This window comes from Aulonocara stuartgranti (assembly GCF_965226115.1).
Source record: "Aulonocara stuartgranti genome assembly, chromosome: 9".
In the NCBI taxonomy this organism is placed as follows: Eukaryota; Metazoa; Chordata; class Actinopteri; order Cichliformes; family Cichlidae; genus Aulonocara; species Aulonocara stuartgranti.
This window is the reverse complement of record NC_138960.1, coordinates 26,082,306-26,103,318: the sequence shown is the minus strand read 5'-3', so window position 1 is coordinate 26,103,318 and position 21,013 is coordinate 26,082,306. Positions and strand designations below refer to the sequence as shown.

Genomic DNA, 21,013 nt, shown 5'->3' with positions numbered 1-21,013 from the left:
TGGACTCGGACTCATTTTTCCCTGCTCTACTATCAGACTTTCTATCGAGTGGTTCATTGATTATCGCTCTTCTCCTTTAATGAGATAAACGAGAGGGAACAAATGCAGAAGGAGGACCATCAATCAGCATTATTTACTACTGAGTCCTCAGAATACTCCTTCAGAGCTGGTGCGTACTTGTGATTAACTATGCCTGTAGTATATACATGTTAAGAAGCCTCCAGATAAAGGAAGTGAACTCTTGACCCATCATCATTTTCATCTTTTAGGAACCCCTTCCAGTCTCTTCCCAACATTCCTTTGATTTTTCTTTCTAAGCTTATCACAAAAAGCGACCCATTACAATCATCAATTACAATCACGTCTAAAAACACAGACGGTGTGGTGGTGGTGTCCTTTATATGGAATGCCCCGAGGGCGTGTTTCAACCTCAGGCAGCAAGTGTGCGCCTGGGAAAAAGTCGTGGCACTTTGTTAACATAGGAATCCAAGCTAAAAGAATCCAGTCACCCTGGCTTTAAGATTGAGATCTCCCGCCTGTGGTGAAGAACACCCACAAGTTACTGCTCTGCCGCCTGCCTCGCCTGTTTATCCAGACCCAAGCCCATCCATCCCTCACCAAAAACACCCAATATTACTGCCCATCTAGGACCGTTGGAAAGGAAATGATGGCTTCTACAAATATAAATGCTAATCAGTGGCTATGTGAGGCCAAAAGACACAAGCGCTCAAGTTCACCGAGGAACAGCAGCAGCACAGCCCCAAGGATATGTAACTATAGACGTCTAAAAAATGTTTATAGGTAAGTCTCATTTTTCCATTGGCGATCCAAGTGTAAAAATCACACAGTTGTGCACCAGCTCACGCCAAGGACTATGTTGTCTACTTCTCCGTGTGGCTTATTATGGCATGTATTTAAATTCCTGCTGCCAGAACTGCTGTAAGTGGTCCTGGCAAGTTAGCACAGGCAATGACAAAAAATAATAAACTCAAACAGCAGCTGTCCAAAATAACCAGGGTATCTTCTTTTAGAGCACTGCTCACCTGTGCCATCATCCACATTTTCCACCTCCATCACCTCAGTGCTGATTCTTCCCCTGAACAGGTAGCGAGGGCCCTCGGTGGACGCCTTACTGTTTTTTAAACGCCTTTGACGGAGAGAAACAAGATGATGATTAATCCTTAAACATTTAAATCATATTTAATAGACTGTCACACTTACCAGCCTATTTTGACATCAAAGGTAATCAGTAGCAAAATACTTTACATTTAATACTTGATACTGTATACTCAGCTTCTTCATCCGGTTTCCTGCTGCCAAACACAGATTAATTAGACGAGTTTCACGATTCAGTTTTGCCTGATCGGAATAAATGTCGTATTATTTGCATCCGAAGATTATCTGAAAGATCAATCTAAAAGGAAAATACTACCCAAACGTGGTGGTTCATATCCCTACCTTGATTAATCACCCAAAATTTCGTCTAAATCCTTTTCTAATATGAGTCTTCCATCTCTGCCTCCTTAAACGTTTTTCCAACTCCCTCACAAAACAGAACCTAAAATACTTCCCATAGTAAGAGGAAAGGAACGGTGCAGTGAATTATTTATAAAGTCTGTACTTTAAATGTTCTGTAGGAGGACAGACACACAGGAATTAGCACAAATATAATATTTTCATTCTCTCTGGAGAAGAGTAATGAATAAAAAGTCACCTATTTTTCTTCTTGCAGTAGACCAGAAGCTTGTCGAACAAGAAAAAAATCCTCTCTTGTATGTTCCCAGCTGAAATCTTCAGCAGGACACCCTGCATTAGCATCTCCGTGCATGTGTCTGTGATATTTGAACCCTGGAAATGGACAATGGTGCAGGAAAACCCCCCCCCCAAAAAAAACAGGTGAGTTGTCATTAACATGCATGAGAGACGTGGGAATTTGTGCACAAAGTTCAAGTTTTAATTTTAAACTATAGTAAAGTATATAAACTGTGGCATTTATCATTCACATATATTGTCTGAACAGGAGGAGGGACTACAGAGCCCAACTTTTTCCTCTTCCCACTCTCAGGGGTCTGTAAAAACACCCCCGCTTCCTCACAGCAGATTGCTGTGGGATTTTAAAAACGCGCGGCCGTTAATAGCCTCTACAGAACAACATCCCGTCCAGTCCAACCATGTGCTGCACTGTCACGTCTGGTCACCAGATTGGTTGGGGTTCCTGCTGCAAGTGATAAAGTGTGCTGTCTTTTCCCCTTACCTTGCCTGCTCTGGGAATTTATGTACCACGTTTGATCAGCCCTCCAGAGCTAAAAATAACCCCCATGCGCACAGAGGCGGAAAATGTGCTCCCAACGGAGACACGGGCGGGCCAAAACCTATCCCACGTTTTCCCCCCCCCTTCTTTTCCTCCCTTCCCTTCTGCTGATCATTTTTCACTTTTCTTCCCCTGCTCTGTTCTTCGCTATCTTTTATTCCTTCCTCCACACTTTTCTTTTTAACTCTCCCACTCTTTCAAGGGCCCATGACCAGATGTTAAACTAATTTGCAGCTTTTCAATGTGTGCGCACCAGACACAGAAAGAGGTCTCGGTCACTTGAAGGGGCCAATGGCAACATCACACCGGTCCAGATTGTAAAGCAGCGTGTCCTTAATGGAAGAACTGACACTTCCTCTTTGTGTTAGACATGCTTTTAACAGAGCCTCCATCCTATTCACTTAAATTTGCACTTCTTTTGCAGCATTTTTCACTTGTTCTTTATATTAACCGTGCTCCATAGAAAAAGCTTCACACTTCAAACCCTCAATCATCCGTTTCATCCAGAATTCAAGCATCTACTTTCATAGTAAGACAATGACTCATAACAATTGCAAAGCAGGATATGCCATTAATTAAGAGGGAAAAAAAATAAAGAATTAAGTGGTATTTGCCAATTACCTCGAGAGATGAGAGAATTTTTTAAGCTAAGGGAGCCAAATCAAGCAAACTCTACAACTCAAGTACATTTTAAGCATGCTAATTAAACTAGAGAACAGAATGTGAAATGAAACTTGAAACTACAACCCTCTAGTCTAAAATTAACATATTTTTATAGTGCACAGTGACAAAACACAGACACATGCAACACTAACCAACTGGCAATCACTACCCTGACGAATGCTGGCAGCACACAATCATGGCGACCACTTTGGGCCACAGCCCTGCTTCTCAAACGGGAGGTGAACCTGCCAGGATGCCCCGAGGGTAGCCAGCAGTGAAGCGGGTCAGCGCTAACAAGCAATCATCCCAGGAGGAGGAGCAGAAATGGAAAAAAAACAGCGGCTCTCACAATCACTCCTCATCCCACTGAAATACCTCAAAAACACCCACACAGAAAAACAAGATACAACCATCACTCAGTTCTTTCTCCCTCCACCTCTCTTCTCTCCCTCTTAGTTCCATCTCATTTAGAGCCGGAGAGCCTGGCGTGCAGCAGTCGCAGGACCAGCTCCAGAATGAGCTAATGTTTACAATTAATAAAAAGTACTGAGGGGAAACTGCAAAGTAGCTACAGCCAGGATTATGTTGAACACAAGATGTCACCCCACCCAAAAACTAAGCCTGACTCTGATTACGCTATTCTTAGATTTGTGTGTGGTTGTGTGTCGCTAAAACCTGTATAATGGCCTTACATTGAGGTTTTGGGTTGGATTTAAACTGTATTAATGGATCCACTATTGAAGTTCCTGCCATATATTTTACTGTAAAGCAAAACACTCGCACTAAAAGGCATCCAATAATACAGCAACTCTTTAAAGTTGTGGGTGACCATAGAAAAAGTAGAACAAGTCAGTCAAATGCAAGAAACTCTAAACATTTTAGTCAAAAAGCCTGTTTTCTATTTAGAAACAAATATCTGTTGCTGCCTGAAAAGGCTCTATCAACACTGCAGCATGTCTGTGTGCATGTGTGCTGGAAGCCTTAAGGCCCTTTCACATGAAGCCAGGTCAATTACATAAGTATTCTGCCCTCTTTCTGTACAATTACCATCTCTTTTTACACTTTTTCCAACTGCTACGACCCCTTATTAAGCCTACCTACGGGGGGGAAAAATAACCCTACATACAAAGAAGTGCAATCTACCCGATGGTGATCTGACTGCTCACCCCAAAGCATGACGTCTTTAACTCAACCATGCAGAAGAAGTATGGCTATTGTGAATACAAGTCATTGTTCCCGGCGAGTATGCGAAAGCTTAAAAGGCTACACAAGTCAGGCCATGTGGAATTCTTGCTGGCACAGGGCTGAGTAACTTTAAATAAGTCATGACTTTCAGCTTAAGTAGTGAAAGCTCAGCTTAGGACAAAAACAAAACAAAACAAATCCCCAAAACTCTGAAATACAGCAAGACGTTAAGTTAAAGTTAATGAAATAAATCATTAAATATGCTTTACTGAGGCTCACCTCCCAGCCCTCGATATGCGACTGCCATTCCTCCAAAATCTCCAATTTTTCCATCTGTCTCTTGGCCTCATTGATGCTGGAGCACACCTCTTTCATCACCTGCAGAGACTCCTGTACCAGAGCGTAGTCGTTGTGCTTCTTCGGGGTCCTCTTAAGCAGCTCCTACGCATGTACAGATCACACAAAATGTCACATAATTTCACAGAAAAGTATAATTAAAGCGACGCAGTTGGAAGAATAGCTGGCAAATATTGCTCCATCATGAAAAGCACTTCACTTTTCACTCTCTCGTGGTTTTTGAGTTTAGTGGTTTAAACCCTTCTGCTGAAATGCCAATCTCATAATCTGTAGTCTAAACACTGTGTTTTAGCATGTCAGCTACTATTAGTGCACAATTTACACTCTTCTGGATGTATTGGTGTTACTTTACGGCCCTGGCAGCTGAAAGACTTCAAAAACGCAACGCATCGGATTACCCCCTTATTATCATAACATCTCTGCGCATATGTTGGTGGCTGTTTAGAAAGCGCCTGGGAGAATTAATAGATCATAACAAGATAAATGAATAGGGACAGCTCAGATCACCAACTCAAACAAGCCTTTGAAAATGTATTTCATTTCACTCACGTTTCACATTCAAAAATGGAAACTTCAAAACTAACAACCTAGAGTGCCAGTGTGAATGAGCCCAGTCAAAGTGTCTGAAAGCGCAGCTGGGCCGCGGAGGTGATGATAGGCCTCGTGTTATTCCTGCAATGTGGCTGTGCCAGGGAACTAAAGCAGAGACGTGTCAGAATATGAGGCCAGTGTTTCATTAGCAAGGCAGAGGTTGATGTGAATAGGATGGGACAGCCCTAACTAATGACTAGGTGTGGTTGGACGAAAAAGAGGGGAAGAAGTTGCTCTACAGAGGTGGCGCATGGGTGTGGTATCTCTTTAACACATGGTTAGCGTGCACAAGACTATACTCACTCTGAGCAGCAACGGGTACTTGCAAATCCTCTGAATGGGAGCTACCAGATATCCCTCCAGTGGGACCTCTGTGTTTTTCCTGCCTCCCAGCAACATGTAGTTCTGGTGGGATTGAGAGGAGAGGATAACAGAGGAGAGTTAAATGAAATATGAAACATTGTCAGAGAATTCGTACTAATAATAAAAAAAAAAAAATAACATTACCGGTTACGAAGTGCTTTAAAGCTAGTAAAAGGTAAGTATGAATGTTCCAGCATACAGATTCATATATATAGTGTTACATTCATTGCAACATACAACAAATGCAACAAAGTATTTGAGAAAGATTATGAAGAAGCTAACCTATAAAATGAGTTTTCAGCAGTCTGTTCAAGCAGGCTGTTCCAAAGTCTGGACGCTACAACCTCAAAAGTCTCCAGTTTTAAAATAAGAGCGCCGAACAGTTAGCAGGTATCAAAATACATCGAATGCATACACAAAACTTTATGTGTTAGCATAAATTAGCAAAAAGCTGTGAAAATATTTTCATCTTCAATAAATTAACAAAATGATACAGAACTATTTAACAGCTGATTATTTCTTTTAAGTGATGTAACCGTTACAAATGTATTTGTGCCATTAGCTAACCATTTCGATGTTTAGCCATGATGTTATCTTGCTATTTCAACTGTTAACCCTCAGAGTTAGCTAACATTTAACTTACAGCTATACTTTTAGCAAAATTACTGACAACTTTTTTATTCCAAATTCAAGCTAGCTGGCTGTACTTCAGCTGTGTTTGTCTATGACTAGACTTTAGCTAAAACATTTCAACAGTTAGCCATGAATTTAGAAAGCTATTTGAAACACATAGCTAACTTTCCTACTCCAATTTGTTCAAGTCCTGTCAATTCTTTCATTTTAATAGGTGAAGTAATCTTTCAAACTACACTTTAGTAAGAAGTATTTTCTGGGTTATTTGTAGCCATGTTTTGGAATCACGACACTACCAACACTATCCACAAACTATAAGTTTTACTTTTCTCCCTCAGCATGACAATTCATGTGGTAGATTGCAAATTATGAGGAAATATTCAATCACACCTTTCTCTCACCTGAAATTTAGAAGCGGTACTGCTGAATATAAACACTAAACCAGATTTTATTGCTGTCAGCAGGCCAAAGGTTATAGTGGAGGTTATATGGAGTGGATATCCCCATCTTGGTCACTGTAGGGTCTGGGAGATGACCTGAAGTATATAAGCTCATGGCGGACTGGAGCTTGGAGGGTAACACGAGACCCAAACGGCCCTGATGGCAGGCTAGGTTACCAAAGGGTCAAGGCTATAAAGACCACAGCAGATCAGTGTCGGTTAATATCTTTGGCTAAACTGCCTCCTTAGATTAAAGACACCAGTTTTCCATATAGTTGTATATAGTACATGCATGTGCACATTTGTCTCTCACCCTATCAATTACACTTTGAGAAAAGGTCATACACTTCCCCACAGACGTCTCCAATCAATACAAGCAGACCTGCCGTCATACTCTAGGTTTTCTAAGTGTTTAACTCTTTACTGGAAGAAGGCGTCGTCTTTTCATCGTCTCCAAACACAGGGTGTGATGAGATGCTTATAACTGTCACACACAAAAAAAGGAGCCAAAATTATTAACAGAGGATAAAACTATGATTGGGGACCTGTGCATAAACAGAGAAGAAAAATGTGCACATTTTTTGACCTCCCTAAACACAATCCAGCAGTGGGAACGTAGTCAACTTTGTTCTCGCAACATGATGCTCCCCTGTGGAAGTGAAAGTTTCTAAGAACGTCGGAACAGGAAGTGGGAGTCAGCCCACGCACAGGGGCAGAGCCACATCAGCTGTCAAACAAACTGGGACACAGAGTAGAGGGTTTTACACTGTCCAGCTGCTATGTGTGGGTGACTGCGTGTTTGTATGCCTAGGAGAGTGTGTAGTGGCCCTTAGAAATCACCTCAGACGCTGTAATTGTTCCAGAAATCATGTTTCTGTTTTACCAAGAACTGAAACAGATTTGTCAGATTTAGGCTTGAACTTACAATTTAATTGTTACTGAACCTAAACACATACATTTTTAAGACTGCTTACAGTTTCTTCAAATGCACAAAGGTTCGGAGTCTCTTCTCACCAGTAAACATGTCCTGACATTTCTGATCTTATTGAGCTCCAGCAGCAGCCTCTGGGCCTTCTCGTGGTTCCCGCAGTATTCGTCATAAATCTGAAAACGGCTCCTCTGCAAGAGCCAGAAAAAGTCAAGGTGAGAAAAAAAAAAAAAAAAGGGGGGGGGGGGACGGACGGACATGTAAGGAGCAGAAATTATGGTCAGAAAGCAACAGAAAGAGGGCAACAAAGTCAAACAGAAAAATGGGAAAGGAGAGGAGGGCATCAGAAAACAAATGAACCCAGACAGGGCAGTAAAGAAGACAGGAAATCTGACTGCAAAATAAAGAAAGATGAGAGAGAGAAAGAGGCAAACTGACTGGAGAGCACATATATATAATTGAGAAGATATAAATTATTCGTCCCACTCATCACCAAATACATAATAGTGATCATATCCTGCCATCTGCCTTGCAGCCATGACCGACAACCTTCCACCAAAGCCATTCATATGACATCCATACTCATTGTCTTTCGCAGCGGGCCCAGACCACACAGCCTCTAAATCACTCACTACAAAGCAGCAAAAATAGTACGCAGTCTTCAGCCGTGCTGCTGTGCCGCAGAAGACGAAGCGGGTGATCTGAAGAGACATAACTGTCAAAACAAGCGGGAGCGCGTACAAAAACAGAACTTTATGATTAACTTTACAGATCGCCCGACTCGAATCGTGTTTTCGAGGAAGACTATTTACGAACACCCAAATTGTTTATGTTCTGGCCTTGCGATGGATTGACTGATTCCAATGCATTCTCAAAAGGAAAGTTTTCAGCCAGCATGAACTAATGTTCAGGCCTGAGTCACAGAGGGAGTTGCACTGCCCAGCTGGCTGGCTTTTTTGTATTTCTGGAGTAGATTGTAGTGATTTGTTGGTGCTATAAAAGTTTCATGAAAGAATTACACAGAGTAGGAAACTCTGAAAAACGCTGCATAATACGTTAGGCGTGTCTAATTTGTTTCATCTCTATGGACACACATGACTGCTCATGACTGAATTATGGTCATAAGTTTTCAGTATATCCCATCTTGCTAGGTCATCATGTCATAAACCTAAATGTACCACTTATACTGCCAGGTCATCTCTCTTGCACCTGTATGAGCAGCAGCTAGATGCGACTGACAAACTCGCCTTATCCCCAACAGAAGGACGCTCAGATTTATTAGACTTTGAAGACCGTTATACACCAGCGTGCCTCAAGGCTTCGCATCAAAGAACTGCGATATACAGCGGGAAAGAGCAGTATATCAGAGCTCTATCAGGCATATCGCACATGTGGGCACTCTCACCGCGAGTAATCCAAGGGAGTTAAATTGACAACACGTGGAGCACGTCGGCATAACCATGCACCGAAGCCCCGACAGAGCGTTTTTTCCCCCCCCTTTTTCAGATCACACGCTCCAGTGAACTGAGGAATATTACGAAGGGAGGTAGCATCAATGCGTTGAGTTGACATTCAATTTGCAGAAGCATGAATTGCACGAGTTACGTACAAAGTGCAAGAAGCAGCGACCGATTTCATGGTGAGCGTGAGGGTCGGGCTGCAGGAGGTCCTCCACCATGGACAGGAAGTCTTTGTGAACAGCCAGAATCTCCTCAATGTTAGAGAATAAGACCTAAAAGAGAGAGAGAGGGAGGGAGAAAGAGAGGCAGAGAGAGAATCAATACTTTGGCATATGCTTCCTCTTGTGGTCGGTGGTGCTTTGATGGCCACGGAATAAAAAAAACGAGGTTTCTTTGTAATGAGTATCTTAGCTTAAGATCTCTTTGATATTTGAATTTCAAACATAATTAGAGATATTTTAAAAGAAAGAAAAAAAAAGGAACACAATGTTAAGATTTGTTGTGTGGAAACTTAGCCTTCATGTGGTGTTGACTTCTGCCCTTATTTATGTCATTTTTGTGGCGATATTAAAGAAAAAAAACTGTGCTGGATAAGTGAAGCGAGTGAAATGAAACCAAAGCATGAAAACCAGAAGTCTTTCATGGGCGTTCTAAGGCCAGAATAAACTTAGTAGCTAGTGATACCAAGGAAAAAAGGAAAAACATCTGGGCAAATCCGATCGTTGCGTTTTCATTTTGGAGCACTCTCAGCCGCTCGGTGGCATTGCAGCTGTCGGCCTTTGCAGCGATGACCCTTTTCGTTATCTAAAAACCCCGTCAGCGTGTTCCCAAACAAATCAGAACATGAGGGGACACGTTCCAAAACACGGGACTTCCAGTAAATATCCAGTGAATGCATGTTTACCTTCAAAAGTAAGCAAACTCAGAGAAGAAACGCTCCCACTGTGAGAGAGCATCCTTTATTATCCTCCAGCTGGGATAATTTAAAAATAGAATATATTTACAGCTGCTTCCTGGATCGCCCACTGCTTCTTCTACAGTCCAGAACTTGATGCAAGTTCAGGTTGAAAGAACCCCCACCCCCCTCCCAAAAAAGCTTAATTGTAAAATGAAACTTCCCAACTGTTCACGGGTAATGCCCCTGAGTGCAGTGTCAGAGCGAAAGACTGCTTCTCACCTTCACCGTTTCGTCTGTGACATTCTTTTCGATTTTGGTGGCTGCGTACTGATTGAGACGATGCAGGAACACCTGAAGCAGAGCAGAAAAGGAAAACAACAGTTAACACTGTGGAAACGGTCCCACAGTAAATTGCTTTTTGGCATTTGATCTCTTGAACCTTAAACGGGCTGAATAGAAGACAATATTTGAGGCTTTCTGTGTGCAGCTGCAACTCTTCACAGCCACAGTAAATTGGTAACCTTCACAATGGACACCTGATATTGGCGAAATACAATCTTTACACTAAATGGGGGGGAGGGAAAAAAAATTGCAGCTCGTGGTATTTCAAAGGCAGCGTTAAGTGGCTTTGGATGTGAATTGTAAAGGCCAACAGTGTGTGAACTGAGATGGATGGAAAGTGCTCTTAACTTTCTTCAGTCTCCGAGGACACTGGTTCCCAGGCTGCTTTGCTGCATAAGCGCCCGACAACCCATTTAATGCTTCAGGGAACTTTCTGAGAATGGCAAATTAAGAAGGTGTGCTTCAAAGGTAGTGCTAAAATGGGACTAAGGAGAAATTAGTCATTTTCTGAACTCTGCCTAAGGGAGAGCTTTTAAAGACGAAGACATCCATCAGTGGGTACCAGGTGAGAATCTGTACGTTTACTGCATGTGTGCAGTGCTTGGGATAGGGTTTGGCAGAAAGCGATCCACCTTCAATTTGCTGCATCGTTTTCATTTTGATGGATGCTCGTATACGACTTACGGGAAGCTGTGATGAAATCAGAAGCAAGGCTGAAAAATCGAAACTTTTATAAAATATTAAGAAGATGTGAAATTACTGTCAATAGTGCAATTTTTTTCCCCCAAAACAAAACTTTTTCTTGCTGAAAACTTTAAGAGTTAATTAAGCAGCACTCAAGAAATGACAATATGATGAATTATAACTCAATCAATGGCCTGTCACACCAGTCCGAGCCAATGCGACATGGCAGACAAGAGAGACTGAAGTACAATACAACAGACTGACGCTGACATTTCAGCAGCCCATTCATTGGACAGAAAGCAGCAACAGCAGTTCTGTAAACATCAACGTGATCAAACTCCACACTGATGCGCAGTCACCTCAAGCAACAAAAACCTACATCTGTCTTTGCAGTTAACCCTAACCATGGGCATCCGCTTACTGCCCCACCGAGGGCCATAATGCCATCTGTCGCCCACTGCAGCCACACAGCAGGCAGCCTGACCTGAGCAAGCTAACATAATACAACCACAAAGCATGTTAACAGGTTACTTTAATGAGCACACAAGCCAAGAGTTATTCCTTGCCACTGAGATCTAAGTGAGCGCCTGTGACTATAGTAAGCTTATTGAACAGTTTCACTTGATTAATTGTGAACAGATGGAAAGCGGGTGGCGCTAGATTGGTGGTAAAATCTACATTTCAAGCTAATTACAAAGCCAATGTTCTGTTAACCGTTGTAAGAAAACAAGCCAACGTGAAAAAATTACTGAAATCTTTTTAATCACACAGTACTGACGTCAAGCAGCACTTCAAAAGGAAATGCACAAGCAAATGTACGAATCTAGATTTGTGGTTGGAACGGGGGGAAAAAGAAAACGAGTGGGGCCTAAATAATCAGCCTTTTTGTTGTAGGCCAACTTCATGCTGATTACCATTCTGTAGCTGCCTTGCCTCGCAACTCTGCCACTCACTAGCATTAGCATCTGATTAGCAATTCTAATATGTACAAACACTAAGCAAAATCCGTCAGGCATTCGCAAAGGCCTGCCGGGGCTTATAGTGTATGACCTCAGCTGAGCAATTTTCATCAAAACAGTGCTTCCTATCACCAAAGACAGCCTTTATGGAGTATCACTTCTAATAATGAAAGGTCTACTCGACAAGAAATAATCTCTATATCTGCAACTCGCTAATTATCCTGCATATCTGCAGTTAAGAAGAGCTCTGCTGCAGAATGTCAGGAGACACCTCGAGATGCTTATCAGATTAAAAAAAGCATGAGACAAAATCGGATTGGACGGAGATAATAAACTGCATGACTTGTCAAATGAAGAAATGTTTTGTTACCATGAAAGGCTTGTGCTAAAAAAAAAAAGAAAGAAAAGAAAAAAAACCATCAGTCTGGACGTTATTCCTAGAATTGCGGATGGCTCGGGCTTGATTTGTGGAAACGAACATATCTCTTCCGAACCGACTGCCAAAAGTGCCTTGTTGATGTTGTTAAAGAGACTAGCTCTGGAACAGCTCCACGGACAGTGAATGGGAATTCGACTGGCTGAATATATGGACACAGTAACAGTACCCAGGGTGACCATTGCAACACCTAACAGCATGTATCTAAATCGAGCACTTATGTCATTCAAATCCAGTCTCATTTGGTTAGTGGAGTGTCTCTTCACTGCATCTGTTTTGTGGCTTAAAGCTTTGGTTGTAATATTATTAACAGTTCTTGCCAATATGATAATAATTAGTAGCTTGAAACAAACTGCATTGAAAATTGATTTTATAATAATTTTTTGAAGGTCATTTTCTTTAAACCTCAGGTATAATTTAATGCGAGTTCATTAAAACAAAAACAACAACAAAAAAACACCTTCTCACTAATCTCCTTATTTGCTATTCTTTCCTTGTGACAAGTGAAATGAATTTTTTTGTAGGATGTGTTTTCTTGCAGCAGTCCACTGTGTCTGGGCGCTGACCACTGTTGAATCGCAAACAGACTTCAATGGCTGCAGAGCTCAATGGGAGCCGTTCATGGTCAATGTCATGGCTTCTAAGACCAGATTTAAAGAAACAAGCATAAAAATACTGAACAACAAGTTGTGTTTCTTTTATGGAAGGTCTTTGTGGTTTAAATACTCTTTTCAATCACTACCAGATTTCTAAAAGATACTTTCTCAGAATTTTAGTGAGTAATTTCAATTTTTAATCATTTACCAACTTTTTTTTCTTCTTTCATGAAAATGAAGGAAAAGAGTGGCCTTCAATACTCTCAAGTATGTTAGAGTATTTACTACTGCTGTCAATGTAAGTATGAAATAATGTCAGATTTCAAAACCACAAAATGTCATCAATTAAAAAAGAAAAAAAAAATCAGTCTGCTCTTTTAGCCATATGTGCAAATCTCCATATAGGGAAAAAAAACAAGTCTGTTACATTTGCTGAGATCAGCAGGAGACTTTCAGAGTTTGAGAATTAATATGTGAACATGATTTGGTTTTATAATGTGCTTTATGCCATCATGCATCACAGGTTCTAACTGTGAATGACGTAGTGAATGATGGTCAGGTTAGTGTTGCTTTTTTCAGGAGTGGGACTGTTCCTCCCTATCAGCACATTAAAGCCGCTGCAACATCAGTTGCAAAACCATCAAACTGTGGGAGAGAAATATCTTCAGAGGTGCCCTTCATAGCAAGACTTTCTAAATACTGTAGCTACTGTGGCAGATAGAACCTGCACAAGTTTACCTTTGCAGGGAGTTCTGATGTCAACAATCAGGCAAGTGAATGACAAAAAGTATTTCTAGGATTTATCTGAGTCTCCTGATGCTTTGAATCCAGTTAAATTCTGCTATATTTAGTTAACAATAGTTCTCACACTGAAAAAGTGGTGCTTGGTGGCTTAATGACAACTTAAAAAGGAATAGATCCATCACCCCCCTTCCTACTCATTTTCACCTCTAGCGTTACAGAATCCCGAGGGCTGAGAGTGAAACTCTGTTTCTGACATGATTGTTGATGCAGTGCCAAATCAGAGGAGGTTAAAAAAATAAATAACATGTTAGCATGTACTTTTACTTGTGCAACAGTGTGTTCAAATCGAATACATGCAATGCACTACAGAGTACATGGATGGTATACTATGTATACTTAGCAAAGGGTAGGTTGGTTATTGTTCTGGAGGGCTGTGAGACTGAGGTTTTAGCAATCAGTTTTCCCCAGCGATTGCCATCAACCCCCTGCAACCATTCCCAACTGGATGTGGAAAACTTATTTTTCCTTCATACCTGATGGTTGCAAGATGGCCATGAACTGGTCTCTAAGCCAATGTGACTGGGGCCTTATTCACATGATCCTAGATAATCACCATGATTGGCAAACGCCCCAAAATAGCTGAGAAGTTAATGTCGCATGGTTAGTGGTCACATGTCTGTAAAACTTCAATAGAAGTCTAAGGGAAAACCACTTTTTGTCTTGACCACTGATAAACACTTTCTTGCTTAGTTTATGGGCTCAGTCACTCGTTTTGGGTGATACTGAAAAAATATTAAGTCTACTGTGTTAATCTTGGTCCTATGTTTTAAAATCAAGACAGAGTTTTGCAGCCAATGATGACAATGACAATACTCATATTGAGACTTTAAACAGGACTCGAGAAACCAACGGGTGATGCCATGGCAGCTAGGTCCATCTTTTATACCATCGCTAATACTGGCACAGTTTTTTTCTACTCGTTGATGTAACAGATGTAGCATTGTTTGGTATTTATTTGTGTTAAGCTGTCATCTCATGTGTATAATTAATCAGCATTAAATGTGTGGTTGGAAGCACTACGCAGTTTAAGAGTAGTGTACTACATGGAAATGCACCAATAGAAATATATTCAAGCAAAGGTTGCTATTAGGACATACAGTACAATCTTTACGATCCATGAATTTCCATCAGCAGCATCCAACAAGAAAACTCTTAGAAATTGTGTTCCCTCGGGCCCAGGTATAATCACCTGGATTGTCACTTTGATGGCTGAGGGTGGGGACAGCACATTAAAACCCCATTAAAGTTTTCATTATTCTGCAGAGCAGATGGGTGTGATGAATAGTTCGGTGCAATCGCTGCATGTGGCCCTACATGCTATTAATCAGCAAAGGTCTACATGCTGTGGGCCGCAAAGGCACGGTAATGTAAATCGTTGCTTTGCTCTTGCATACAGTGTTGCTCTTATTTGAGAAGTTAAATAATCTGACACTAGGATTAGGAATAAGAAGCTGAAATCAGGTTAAGCAAATAAAAGAACTACCGACTAGACACTTAGACATGAGTGACAGCTCGCTCAATATCTGCAGGAGTCATGCAGCTCAGATTACACCCTGCGTCCTCTGGACTTCAGTGTCATATACAAAAGTAGAACAACAGACAGGCTAGCCAGAGGACCAAAGTAGTTCAGGACATTTTGTGAATGGATATTATGCAATGCTGTCCCCGCGGCACCTCTCCACCAGACTGGAAAGATACAATCGGCGGAACTAGCCCCTCCCCTTGTTTATGTTTATCTCTTTGTCAATGAAACACATGTATCAAGAAAAGGAGTTTGTCAAAAACGGAGGTCACTTGCTTCCTCAAATAAGTAAGCTAGCAATGACATGACAGGAGGACAATGACAGACATTCTTGCGCTCCAAAATAAAGGATGTGCACATGAACGCTGTATGTGCCGAGCCAGAGCACATGCTCGTGTCAGAGGCTGCGAAGAATGTGAAGTGCATGGTTGTTCGGCATGCCCAGCAGAATGCGGTGGCAGGGTAGGAACCACAGAGAGAGGGGGGGGAAAAAAAGAGTGCTTAAAAATAACCAAAAAAAGAGCGAGACAATGCAAACAAGCTGCTCTGATTAGAAAAGCTGAAAAAGCTATGTAGCTGCTTCGATGGTGCAAAAATGACTTTGAATTGAGTACAAAGCTAGCCTCAAACATCTGTTAATCCATTCAAGTTTGAGCCATTTAAAGAGTGGGCAGGAACACTGGGTGTGTTTGATGTATCAAATGGAAAACAACCATTTTAAGTCCTTGAGGATCAATTGGTGCAACTGTAGAACACAAAGCTCTTCCTAAAATTAAAGTGGTGACGCAGCTTTAATAAACAGAGTAAAAATATTATGTGAAGTAACACATCTGTCAGCACAACTTGTGCTCTTAACAGCATTACGCTGCTTTTGCTGTAATGTGGGATCTGTTGCTCACTACTGAAAAAGGTCCAATGGAAGTTCATTGGCAGTGTTTCTTCTGCAGCGCTCCAGAAGAACAAATAGGCCTTTCTATGAGCCTATTAGAGAAACTGGCCCTTTGTCCATGGACAATTGGCTGATCTGCTTTGTTGTGGTGACTGAAACAAACGTACACATAAACATCCTGTGTGCACCCCCCCCCAAAAAAAAATAAATAAATTATAGGCACATCTCTATGCACTTGTTATCATTCCATCACAATCTGTGATCTAGGGTGTCTCATCAGCAAATAACAAAGATGAGACAAAAGCCATTCAAAGCTGGAGACAGACACATAAGCATGAAAAAGTCCACTGGAGTGAATCACTAGACTGTGACGCTTTGCTCATTAACATAACTGTGTTTTAGAATACAGTGTGTGTGCTTGTGTATATATATTGGATATATATTTCTGTCTACCACCACAGTAGTCTAAAAAGTAAAGCAGAGTAATAAAGGACAGCCGGTAACAATGGTGTGAGCTGTTCAGCACCCCTAGGTAAGCTTTGAAAGCACCTGAGTGTGTGAAGGTGCTGCAGTGGTGAGAAGTGAAGGGCAAAGATGGAAGGAAAGGCAGGAAGAGGCATTGAAAAAAAGAAGGAGAGAGCCTCTTTGACCTTTTTAACATATCTCTGTAGGGAGGATATGAGTATATGTTGCCTTTGCCATTTTTCCCGTGCAGAAGACCTGCTTTTGAATTAAAACAGTATTAAGGGCTAAATTCAGAGTAAATCACCTACACACATGTCTATGACGCACACAAACACACGTATCCACACACCCCAAATTCCTGGCAAGCAAAAACTGAATTTCCTTCAAATACTGACTAGAGACAAACAGTCTCTGGTGCAGAGATCACACTGGGAGACATCCGAAAAGAGAGAAAAGGCTCTTTGTAGCAATTCCCGCAATAAGCCAGGTCCCTTCCTGGCTTCAACAGGTTCTGATGACACCTCCTAGAGGCATCCTGTGCTTCCCATCTCATTAGTCCTCTTTCCCAAGCTGACTTTTTCTCCTCCACTGGGAATGTATACAGGAAACACACGCTATAAATACAACAGGGAATGTTAATAATTCCAACTTGGAAGCAGCTATTAAAGCTCATTTTTACAACTCAATAAAAGCCTCTGGTTTTAATTTACAGCGGAGTACACAGTGAGAATTCATTTTACATGATCTTCTGGTAAACAAAAGTCCTTTTATCTGTATAATATGTGTTATTTTGGGAAGCTGTGTGTATAAGAACTGAGAAACAATTAAAATACTGTAAAATTTGACATTCTCACAACAGCATATAAAATACAGTGGTGTGAAATATTTGCTCCCTTTCTGATTTCTTTTTTTTTTTTGCATTATTGTCACATATAAATGTTTCACATCAAGCAAGTTTTAATATGAGCCAAAGACAGACCGAATAAATACAAAAATGCAGTTTTTAAATGATTATTTCAGTTTTTATGGGCAAAAAAAGTTGTCTAAACCCACCTGGCCCTATAGGAAAAAGTAATTAGCCTCATAGAAAAGTAAAAAAAACACCACAATCTAACACAAAGAAATACCTGAGAAACAACATTGTTGACCTCTATCAGTCTGGTAAGGGTTACGATGCAATTTCTAAGGCGTTGGCACTCCAGTGGACCAAGGTGAGAGGCATTATCCACAAATGCAGAAGACTTTGAACAGTGGCCAGCCTACCAAAATGACTCCAAAAGTACAGTTGGTGATCTTTAATGGCCTCCTCATTCAGGAAGCCATAAAAGAACCCAGAACATGATCTGAAGAAATGCCGGCCTCACTTGTCTCAGATAAGGTCAGAGTTCATGATTCAACAATAAGAAAGAGACTGGGCAAAAATTGCGTCCATGGGAGAGGCCCTAGAAGAAAAAGAACTCAAAGGCTCATCTCACTTTTGCCAAAAAAGACATCTTGATGATTCCCAAGAACTTTTGAAGAGTTTTCTGTAGAGTAACGAGACAAGAGTTGAACTTTTTGGAACATTGGTTTTCTGATAATTTGGCATAAAACACAGCTTCACATAAAAAGAACATCATATCATCAGTCCAACATGGTGGAGGTAGTGTGATGGTCAGGGGCGGCTTTGCTGTGTTAGAACCTGAATAACTCGCCATAACTGAAACGGAATCATGAAGTCTGCGCTCTATCAAAAAAATCCTGAAGGAGAATGTATGGCCATCAATTCATGCCCTGAAGCTCAAGCACAGTTTGGTTATGCAGCAGGACAGTGATACAAAACACACCAAAAAGTCCTCCTTTGCATGGCTCAAACAAGTAAAACGAAGGTTTTGGAGAGTCTTACTCGAAGTTCGGACTTAAATCTGATTGAGCTGGCATGACCTTAAAATAGGACATTCATGCTCAAAAACATCCAATGTAGCTGAATTATAACAATCATGCAAAAAAGAGTGGGGCAAAATTTCGAAAAAGAAATGTGAAAGACTCTTCACCAATTATTGCAAATGCCTGACTGCCAAGGGTGGCATAACCAGTTATTAGGGTTAGGGAGCTTTCCTGAAAAAGCCCGGAACAAAGTTCTGGCTTGTGAAAGAAATATTAGACCAATAAGCAATGTGCTTTGAGGAATCTCTAAGAACTCCCAATTGTCTGTAAAAGTTAGAAAAATTCTCCACTTTGATGTTATTGCTGTCCTTTCACTGACCCTGGCACCAAGTACATTCATAAACAGCTGGAATGAAGCAATTTATCTAATGAATATGTCTGTGTCCAATGTCTCTGCCTGACTCGGCGAGCTGCTTTCACAATCGACACTGAAGCGAAATGAGCACATGAGCATAAAATGATCCTTGCGGTCATGTCCGCAGAGCTTAATACCTGACAAGTTGTGGGTCTGTTTAATTTCACCCATCGTTGTACTCCAAGTGGTTAGCAAGTTTAACATGTTAGGAAGATTGCGAAATTGGATATTAGGTGGGGAGACTTGCCTCCAGTAGATGAGAGTACATTTCCAGAGAGCAGGGCTACAATCTCTATGTGCAGTCAAGCAAACCATCACCCACTGATTGCTGGCGATTCCCAGCAGAGGCGCACACACAGCACACTGTATTGATCTCCGAGATGACTAAACAGAATTGTCAGCCTCCTAATCTGTGGCGCGCTCCCAAGCATGACTGTCTCACAGCCCGATTGTTCATTTTGATTACCATTCAAACCTTCCAAACCATCTGCAGCAGGAAAAATGAAACCTGCAGCGTCAGCCTCTCTCACACATGACAGAACTGGACATTTTGTCAAAGGAGAACTAAACAACTACCCTGCCAGTTTCTCCCCAACTCTCATTCTGCCCAACCACAACTGCTGAGTGTATTCCCACCCAAATAAATCTCCTTCCTGACAGGGTTCAGCTCATCATTGCTGCTTTTTGGACTGTTAATGACCAGATCAGAAAGCACCACACTGAAGGAACTCCATTATTTATTATTATTGTTCATAATGTGGTGAAAGTTTTCTTGCCAACAGACAGTACAGATACCAAGACTCTAGCCTTGACTACAAAAGGACAGTGTAAAATTAACATGTCTAATATTGGGGCTAATTCATCCTTCATACAAAGTCCAGCAATTTTATATCTTCAAAAAAAAAAAAAGAAAGCCACAGAAAGGATGTCTGCAAACAGAACTTATTTAGAAACAGAGAGACACTTGTCTTACAGCAAATCTTATTCAACTGCTTAATTAAATAATTGATGCTAAAGTGGAAATTCCCGTCACGTCTGGCTAACTCTGGTTGTGTACAGAGTCAGAGCCCTGAAGTGCAGGACGGACAGAGACATGAATGACATGGAAAGTGTGAGTTTGAACCACAGAGGAAATATGGAAGCTTGTCTAGACATAGTCAGCAAACACTCCATCAAAAAAGAAAAAGACAAAATCGGATTGGAGAGTGTAGCAGCAAAGAGCCATAGCGTTTGTGAGATAATTGAAGACATGAAAACACATGGCTGGCAATTACTTCTTTTTTTTTTAAATGGCAATCGTTTAATCCGGCTAATGAGCAACATATGAATATTTTGTTTAGTTTAGAAACATGCTTTCATTTTTTCCAGGGGTGTTATCCAAAAGGATGGTAATGCTACGGGCAAGTTCACAGCACTGTGTCTACCTTAATCTCGCCCTTTTGTACTTGTCGCATGCAGGCACCATGTGACAACGCAGCTGGCACAGGTCAAATCACATCCTTCCTTCTCCTCTGCCCTCCCCCCGCCGCCGCCGCAGCCTTCTGAGCTAAGCCTACTCTATGGATTCAGCACAAAGGTTTATGCAGCCCTGACGCCTATGCAGTTAAGCCTCCTGGTTGCTAAGTGGCCGCGTGTACAGTAGCACAACACTGCTTTCCATGGCCAGTGAAGGCATTGGTGGGGGGATTGTATGTGTGTTTAAGCAGGAAACATGCAGCACAATGTAAAGATGGGAAGGTCCAAGAAGGAAGGAAATCCTGCTTGAAAAATGGCCTGAGACAAAAAGCAAAAAGTGCTTTCTGCTGTGTTAAAATCTGCTAGTGGGACTTTACACCAGGTCCTTTTGGAGAACCACAGAAACTTTTTCATTTTTGGATCTGCACTAAAAAAAATCCTAATATTTAGGGTCTTTTTGCAGCAGAAGAGAAACTCTGAGTGCCCTTTCCAAACTTTGGTAAGTATATATTGATTGGTCAAACACAGAAAAAAATAAAATAAAAATCCAATAAAACAACTGTAAAGGATTAGCTTTTATGGTTAGCCTTTAAAAACGGACCAAGATACACAAGAATGAGCTGAGACTGGAACCCAGGCTTTATGAAGTGCATATTTCCCCTCAGCTTACAACTACGCATTACAAAGCAAAGTAGAAGAGAACAAGAAGACACTGAAACAGGATTACAAGACAATATAAGTCCACAGCAAG

The 21,013-nt window shown here is 41.3% G+C and overlaps 1 protein-coding gene across 5 annotated transcripts in view; it reads right to left on the bottom strand.

Moving 5' to 3' along the window:
- Positions 1-21,013, bottom strand: part of prex2 (phosphatidylinositol-3,4,5-trisphosphate-dependent Rac exchange factor 2) — a 92,466-nt gene that overhangs the window by 65,870 nt on the left and 5,583 nt on the right. For 3 of the 5 annotated variants that reach the window (XM_082546619.1, XM_082546621.1, XM_082546620.1), the window contains exons 2-8: positions 10,109-10,180; positions 9,081-9,203; positions 7,558-7,662; positions 5,411-5,512; positions 4,439-4,600; positions 1,715-1,848; positions 1,044-1,147 (exon numbers count right to left, since the gene is read on the bottom strand). In XM_082546619.1, the coding sequence (XP_082402745.1) occupies positions 1,044-1,147; positions 1,715-1,848; positions 4,439-4,600; positions 5,411-5,512; positions 7,558-7,662; positions 9,081-9,203; positions 10,109-10,180 (802 nt within the window). Of the gene's footprint in view, positions 1-1,043; positions 1,148-1,714; positions 1,849-4,438; positions 4,601-5,410; positions 5,513-5,752; positions 5,871-6,504; positions 6,710-7,557; positions 7,663-9,080; positions 9,204-10,108; positions 10,181-21,013 lie in introns of those variants that run through there. The other 2 variants (XM_082546623.1, XM_082546622.1) reach the window with 2 other exon arrangements.